The sequence below is a fragment of the Acanthisitta chloris genome, unplaced genomic scaffold (assembly GCF_000695815.1).
Source record: "Acanthisitta chloris isolate BGI_N310 unplaced genomic scaffold, ASM69581v1 scaffold29348, whole genome shotgun sequence".
Classification (NCBI taxonomy): Eukaryota; Metazoa; Chordata; class Aves; order Passeriformes; family Acanthisittidae; genus Acanthisitta; species Acanthisitta chloris.
In genome coordinates, this window is record NW_008685839.1 from 1 (window position 1) to 8,592 (window position 8,592).

The 8,592-nt window shown below is 42.8% G+C and overlaps 1 protein-coding gene across 1 annotated transcript in view; it reads left to right on the forward strand.

Annotated features, from left to right (window-relative positions):
• Positions 1-6,115: 6,115 nt before the first annotated feature.
• The window catches only part of PRKAA2 (protein kinase, AMP-activated, alpha 2 catalytic subunit), a gene marked incomplete at its 5' end in the record, with an annotated part of 11,526 nt that continues 9,049 nt past the window's right edge, over positions 6,116-8,592 (forward strand). Inside the window, 2 exon segments of the mRNA XM_009079914.1 lie at positions 6,116-6,257; positions 8,184-8,277. Coding sequence (XP_009078162.1) covers positions 6,116-6,257; positions 8,184-8,277 — 236 coding nt within the window.

An 8,592-nucleotide genomic window follows, 5' to 3' on the forward strand; every position in this document is an offset into this window, starting at 1 on the left:
GCCGGTGCCGCCAGCAGGACCCAGCAAACTTTCCTCTCGCTCGAAGAGAGAGGGGATGGGAAGGCTGGAGCGGCCGCCGGGCACTACCAGAGGGGCGTAAGGGGCTTCGTGTGGGCGCGGGGAGCCGGGAGAGCATCGGCCTGGGCGGGGATGAAGGGGTGAGAGAGCTGCGGTTGTTTAGTCTGGTGAAGAGAGAGGTCCAGGAGACCTTAGAGCACCTTCCAGTGCTTAAAGGGGCTACAAGAAAGCCGGGGAGGGACTTTTGACAGGGTGTGGGGTGACAGGAGAACGAGGCATGGCTTCAAACTGGCAGGAGGGCAGGGTTAGATCAGAGGTTAGGAAGAAGTTGTGCGCTGTGAGGTGCTGGTACAGGTTGCCCAGAGAAGCTAAGGATGCCCCGTCCCTGGAAGTGTGCAAGGCCAGGTTGGTTGGGGCTCGAAGCAGCCTGGTCTAGCAGAAGGTGTGGTGACCTGTGGCAGGGAGGTTGTAATGAGATATTCATTAAGGTCCCTTCCAACTCAGTCCATTCTAGGACAGAGGGGTCGGGTCAGGCTGGGATTCCTCAGTCAGTCATGCCAGAGCAGCTAGATTGCATTCTGAAGGCACCAGCTTTGCTTTACCTGACTGTAATATTTGCAAATGTTTGTATTTCTTTTTTCCTGTGAGTTCTGCCATTGCATGCAAATTTTAGTTTTTAATCAAGGTACTGAAAAGAACAACAAAATTGACTATCTAAGTGAAATGGATAGCTGTGTTTCCCAGTAGGAAATGGGTTTAGCTTGAGCCAGGGGGGCAGCTGCCCCACTCAGTGTCTCCCCACCCCCCTGGGATGTGGCCGGGCAAAGGGGTGATGTGCCTGCACTCAGCGACTGGAGTTTTAAAATAAACCAAAATTGACAGCAGAGGAGAGAAACCACCACAACCACTGGAGCTAAATCCACCTGTGACCATTAATCAGGCCCCTAAAAATATGTTGCTATGTTTAATCCCAAACCACAAATTTACTGATTAAAGAATTTTCAGAATAAATTCTTCTAACAGTAAGGAGCGTTTAAATCACTTGTGTATGCTAGCAGACCTCAAAACGTGGTCTGCAGAGGCAGTTTTTTTCTTGCAGATCAAATTAAACCTGCCAACAATAGCCTTTTTTTCCTTAACTAGCACAAATACCCCCCACCTATGGCCTGACTTTGGTAAAAACTGACAGTTTCCTAAGAAACATTTCAAATAATATAAGAGATTTCCTAGCTCAAAAGCCTTTATAGATGAGTAGTTCCTGTTGTGGTTTTTTTTTCTTAATATTTTGCGTACACCTGACAGGTGAAATTTGTGCTTGAGACTGTAAACTGAGATGAAGAAATGAGATCTCCTATTTATGTGGAATTACAGCATTTTAATCGAATGAGCTTTAGAAAAACCTGTACTCACATGAGAAAAGTAAAGAGTTTTCTGCCTGATTGATTCAAGCACTGTGTGTGTTGTGTATAATAATTGCTTTTTCAGTAAGCAGCCTGGTGCCATCAGTGACATTTCTTGTTGCTGATATGTTCTCTTCAAACTCTGCCTTGCACCAGCCTTTGTTTTAGGCACTTTTTCCTGCCTTACTCCTCAAGGTTAAGAAATCATAATTTACAATTGTTAAGGATTACAGTTACTAAGGAAATAAGAAAATGGTAATGAAAGGAAGGATTTAGTGACATGGAGTACTAACCAGAGTATTGAATTCGTGGCTGGAGCTGAATAGTTACTCTGAGCCATCAGAAACCAGTGGTATGACAGAAAAAGCCCCCATGGCCCTGTTGGGATGTTCATTCATCCCAGCAGTGGCTTAGCACTGTATGGGTCATGAGGGAACTGATCCTCCTAAAAACTAAATGAATGCTGCAGGAAACTGTTTGTTTTAAGCCCATTCAGTTCCTTGATTTCATTTACAGAAAGACGACACAAGGCATGGAGAGGAGCAAATAGGTTGGCAGATGAGAGCAGGATTTTGATGATAATACTGAAATTCCAGCTGGAAGTGGTGATGAAGATACAGCATCTGTTAGAAGAGAGGAAGGTGGCAGGAGCTGACGTGGTGGATGGATAGGAGGTCTCATGCCAAGGGTCAACGTCACCACGCAGGATTTTGTCAAGTATATTTATTTTCCCTGTCCTCCAGGCCAAGCATAAGATTAATTTGCTAAGATTTATTTTCTTTTAAATAGGAAAATTTAATTTCAATAGAACTGTGGAAGAGATCTTGGATTTTGAGTTTAGCAAAGGACTGAAGGAAGGAGGTAGCATCTCCTCCACTGGGGGTTGGTAAGAACAGATTAGACGAATGGTGTTTGTCATGGGCATGTTCCTCCATGCAGGTCTCCAAAAACTCTCCTTTGACCACAGCCCTCACGAGGGGTTCACAGTGGTTGCAGCTTGAAGAGCTTCAGTCAAAATCCAGCAGAGTAACCCAAATATTTTTCCATCTGGTGCCATGCACGGCATCCCTGGGGACCACTTGGTGTTTTTTTACCCACACTTGTTTGCCACCAAGGTGACCAATTTGTCCCTCAAGGACTGGCAGTGCTTGGGTTGTGTTCATGTTTGTTGTGATGGCACCTCTGTGGGCTTCAGTTGAGATCAGATCCTGTTTTCCCAGGCTCTATACCATTGCTGCAGAAGGTAATACCTTGCACTGGGGGAATATAAACTAAAGGAGACTGAGCAGATGAAGGAAAGGAAAAGGAAGGATGGTATAACATGCAAACAAGTGTCACTGGGGCAGAATTAATACAGAGTTGCTAAATATATGCTTGGATGGATTTCATTTTTAACTTTGGGCTAAGATAAGGGCTGGCACAGCTGATAGGAAAGGAGTTTTCTCACCCCTCCATAAACTTTTACATTCCCTTGAAGCATTTGTGAGAATGTTAACTGCTTGTGCTACCTGAGCTGCATCAAACATGCACCCAGAGGTAGGGTAAAAAGGTGCTCTAATAAAACATGCTCTCAAGGTGTTGTAATTATTATCTATGCTTATGGTACTTTAATCATCATTCCTCCTCATTTTTTCCTCTTATAAGTAAATGAGAAGAGTCTTCTTTCTGAAACTAATTCTCTTACACCTCTTCCCTTCTTTCCTTAATAGTATCTGATGTTGATGTGTTCTTGTCACACAGTCACATCTGTGAGCAGATGGGTTAGCAGCTAAGGACACTCATCTTGTGTCCTGCTTGGTGCTGTATTTTGGAGTTTAGAGTCAGCGTTGCCACCTAACCCTTATGTTTGTTTGGATTTTTGCTGCTTCTCATCTCTGTGTGGAATCCATCTACCCTGCTCACCCCAGCCAATTCCTACTTGCTAGTTTTAAGCTGTGGTGAAGCTTACTTGAGTCCTTGTCACTAAAAGGCAAGACTTATGTTCAATCCCCTTCCTAATACTGCTGCTCAGGTCTCCCTGCTCCCACTGGGCTTTTGATCTGGGGAGGTAGTGACAGGGAAGGAGAAGGTTTCCTCACCACCAGCCAAGGTGAGGGTGAGGAGAGGCCAAACCCAGACAAGCTGCACAAGCATCCTCTTCCATGCCTGTGGGAGACATGGGATCTGCCACTGCTGGGATGGTCCTGGGGCCAGGTCTCCCCACCAATGTGCTCTAGCATGTGGGATTAGAGAGTGACTCTGTGAGCAGAGGGAAGGTTGTCCTTACTGTCCATCTCAAAATTCTGCATCTACAGGCTGCAGCCTGAGAGATCTCAAAGGCTTAAAAGTCTCCCACCACATAGGAAATTGTGTTCTTTCTTTGTCTTTCTCTTTCCTGGCATTCGAGGAGGCTTAACAAGTCACTGGGGACAGAAACAATAATATCTCTGTATCTAATGCTTACTGTAAGCAAAAGATGGATTACAAAATAGTCTGTTTATTTTTAATTATTAATGTGTTTGTGCTAGAAAACCTTCACAGTTAGTTTGTCATGGATGGAAAGGAGATGAACTATTCGGCAATCATATTGAAAACAATAATTATTCATTCTGGGCATGGCTATTTTTTTTCCCCCCAAGTGTATAATAAAAATTTTTCAAAGCATATACTGAGCAAAGGCCAGATAGGGTTGTCTTGAAACAAAGGGTGGCAGAAATCAGGGTTTTTTTCCCAGTTCGGAGATAAAACTCTTTGCTTTGCCATTCCTCAGTTTTCTAACTAATGGCTTGGTGCATTATAATTCTTCAGTGGAACTGAGTGAATCAGTGGCAGCTTTCAGAGTACAGCTTCTTGTGTTCCCAGAAAAGAGAGAGCAGAGGTATTGCAGTATTGTAGTTGATCCAATCAATTGCTGATGGGAAAGGACTTGATCTCAAAGACACGTGCTGAAGTTGTCTTGCGTCTCTCTGTCCGGCCTTCCCCAGCCTCCTTGGTGTAACATATACTACGCATATACCATGACAACCTTGGCAAAGAGAGTTCTGTGCCCTTTATAAGGCTACTCTTGGCACCACATGGGGAGAATTGCTTGCAGGGAGCAAAGAGGGTGTACCCCAGCTCCCCTGCAAGCCCCTGTAAAACTTGAGCCTGTGTAGCCCTTAGACATGTGCTGTTGTGCCGAGCCTTGCTCCAGCAAAGCCTCCCTGCCATGAGGCAGCCCCAGCACTGTCCTGCTCTCCTCTCCCCAAAGAGACACCAGGGAAGATGTCTCCCTGGACTATTTACAGCGCTCTCCTTGCAATGCACAAGAGGAATTATCTGCCTCCTCCAGCCCTCAGCTAATCCCTAAATTGCATCTATACTGCAAAGCTGAGTTTGTTTTCATTTCATCTAGTAGTTTTAAGTATTACGAGGAATAAAATGGACATGCAAAGTGGTGCTTTAATTTTCAAGGGCAGTAAAGTGTTTTATTTTTAGGATGCTCTTATTGAGGAATGAATCTCTGGCAGGTCTTATCTGGTAGCTAATAATAGTGACCTGGTGTGCCCCGAGTGGTGCCGGTGCTGCTGCCCTGCCCTTCTCACGCCGCCTGCTTACACCGTTTGCTTCTGATCAGCTCATTAGAGCCTCCAAAATTACAGGGTCTAATAATGTAATAACAAGGTTTGCTCATAATAATTAACACCCTCCACTCTGTATTATTACTGGAAGGGTAACATTCATAATTAGAGAGCACAAATATTTACTCTAAGCAGGTTTTCTGCACGGTCTTTAGGAAATGATCTGTGTGTCACCATTTTTCATGTCACATTAGAAAAATCAGAGAAGGGGTAGCTCATGGCCAGAGAACCTTTTTTTAGACCCAAACATCCAACTGACAGTTTTCAAGCAGTTTCTGCTCTTAACTTCAATATAAGTCTTGCTTCCTAGGAGCTATTTATTTTTCATGTAGTCTTTTTATTGATAGCAAATGGATCAAAAGCTGAAGCCATTTCACATTGTGAAATACAACTCCCCCAGTGGCAGTGGTGCTACTCCCACTTTGTGGTTACAGTTTGTCCCTGGACACAGAAAATAAGCATCAGCATCTCAGTGCCCTAAGTGCATTTTATAAAACCCCGTACTGAAGTCTGCATCTTTCCTATGAGCAGAATTTGCTCCTGCAGTCCAGCAGCGTTCCTGTAGCTTGTCATCAAACCAAGAAGCACGCTTGAGGAAGTAAAAATAGAAATTCATTTTAGTAATGCAAATCCTGCAGTCCTATTTTGGGCAGGGAAAATCCCTCTATCATTTTTTAAAAAAGAAGTGCCATGGTCTAGTTTTAAGACTGGGTTTATTAGGGATTTAGTCAAGCAGTGTGTTACGGTGGAGATTCTCCTCTGCCATTTAAATGTATCTGTTTCTGATTAATCTAGCTTTTACGTGCTATAAATCCTTGCAAATTAGCTTGGGGTATGACCTCCTCCAGTAACTCACTCTGTTTTATTTACTTGAGTGGTTTTGGCAGATAAGTCCCCTCTATTCTGTCTTCCATGACTCCACTGGGAAAACAATAAAGTGAAGAGACAAAAACCAGTTTTAAAATATTTCACCCCCTCAGCTTTTGCTTTTTTCCCCGTTCAGGAGTGGCTTTTTGCTTATAAATCACAGTGTCCTAAACTGCTTGTGTGAATATTGCTGCACTGTTTAGTGACTTTGCAATGCTCTCTTTCTCATAGTTGGCGAACACCAGCTGACAGGGCACAAAGTAGCAGTAAAAATACTGAACAGGCAGAAAATCCGCAGCCTGGATGTGGTTGGGAAGATTAAACGAGAAATTCAAAACCTTAAGCTCTTTCGGCACCCTCACATTATCAAATTGTAAGTACCCTTTCTGCCACATGTTCAGCTTACTCCTCTGTCTGCAAAGACCTCCCATACACAGTTGTCTTGGTTTCAGGAGATGACTGAGAGTAGTAAAAAATGGTTTTGGTCAGGTTTTTGCATGTTAGAACAATGCACTGGAACAGGTTGTCCGGAGAAGCTGTGGCTGCTCCATCCCTGGAAGTGTTCAAGGCCAGGTTGGATGGGGGTTGGAGCAACCTAGTCTAGTGGAAGGTGTCTCTGCCCATGGCAGAGAGGGGGGACTAGATGGTCTTTAATGTCTCTTCCAACCCAAACTATTCTGTGATTCTGTGAGTTGCAGCATGGTCAGGCTTGTCGAGTGAGCTTTGGCTTCCAGTCAATAGGATTTATGTTTTAATGGACTGATTATCCAGACCTTAAAAGAACATTTAAAAAAAAATTTATTATTCAGACAGAAGTTTTCAAAATTGCCACTTTGATGAACCTGAGTTTAAGTTGTAAATCAGCACCTGCACTCCAGCCTCTGGGATTCCTTCTCAATCCCTAGTTTGTGCAGCCAGTCCACATTAATGAGGCACTCGATAATATCTTTGGCATTTCTATAAAAGAAAGCTGTTGAATGGTAACTGCAAGGATAAGTTGACATTTAGGTCAGCCTTAAAACTGGCATGAGATATAGCAAATACCTGGGACTTAGAAGCAAGGGAAAACAAATTCTCTCTACAGTTAAATAACTAACCATGCAGCAACTGTTGACTTTAGAGTAACTTCACAGTTCCATGGATTTATTGGAGAACAGATTGGTATTATTTCATGAAAAAGCCAGCAAGACTCCTCAGCTGTGTATCCAGCATCCTGCAAGTTAAGTCCTGTTCACACATTTGTCAAAGCAATAAAAATTAAACCCAGCTTGACAATATCAGTGTCCTATGGTCATACTGCAGTCATAAAATATGGTGATAAATAGGTGAGGAGGAGACTGTGGCACATATATCTCCTCTGTCAATAACTTTTTACATGTATATAAAAGGAATATTGGGGCAATTAACAGCAACTTAGATGTCTGGGTCCAAAGCTCTTCAGAAACACATGAGGTTGATCATGTTGAACTTTACGGAACTATCACTTGTTCATTTGCCGATCGCTGAAAGTTATTTGAAATCTCTGTGTTTCAAATTAAAACCCAGCTGTAAAAATTCATGAAATTCATCTGTAGGAAAAATAAAAAAAGATGCAAACAATAAAACAATGAATCTGAATAAAAGAGAAGGAGGTCTCAGCTGGTGCTGCTATGAATTCCTGGGGCTGCATTGACCTCGGCTGATCACTGGCAGTTTATTCCAGCTGGGACACTGAAATGCCCTTGCAGCCCTCAGGGATCATTTTGAATGAAAATGGAGAATAAATTTGCAACCCTAGGGTGATACACTGGGATTTTTCCTCCCCATTCTATAATATAGAGATATTTAATATTTGAAAAATAGTGTTTTGGGGGGTGAATCTTTGTTTCTGTACCTGTCCAAAAGAAACTCCCTCAAGTGCCTAGAGCTCTTCCTTATGTTCTTTATCCCTGATGTGAGGGAAACCAGATGTACCCACTCCTTGCCCCCAGCTAACAGAGCCTTCATTTCTAAAGCTGTTGTTGCAGATCATAGCCAAAATGGAAATTTGAAAGTCAGGACAGTCCTAACTGTGCTAAGATTGTCTGGCAGAGATTATAGAGAATTATTTAGAAGGTTGAAGGAAAACCATGGGTCTGTAAAGGAGATTCTTTCACAGACAAGTGAAAGATTATACTGGGAATAAGAGAAGCAATTATAAGAGCAAGATCCAAACAAATGCTTATTTTAAGCATCGATGTGAAATTAATAATCTATTTGAAATCATTTCCCTGTTCTTCTTAATTACATATTTTTTCTAAATCCACTTGTGTTTTTGAAGGTACCAGGTCATCAGCACACCAACAGACTTCTTCATGGTTATGGAATACGTGTCTGGCGGGGAATTATTTGATTACATCTGTAAGCACGGACGTGTAAGTGCCTGTACCATGTCAGCCCAAGCACTTGTGTGGGAAGAGGATGGTGTTTAGAAGCAAAACGATTGCTAAAGGGAACACAGTTAAGGTTAAGGCCCAAAATAGAAGTTGCTTCACAGCAATCCTGTCTGGAGTGTCTCGTACTCAGCTCACACAAAAGTTGTGTGCAATTTTTTGCAACATTCTCTGGTGTATTTTGATACCCAAACCCAAATATCCAAGGTAACGTGTTGCTTAGTGAAAATATTTGGAAAACTAGCTTATTTTTGTAATTTTTAGCTATAGCCTGCCTGTCAAAACCCCCATGGTTCA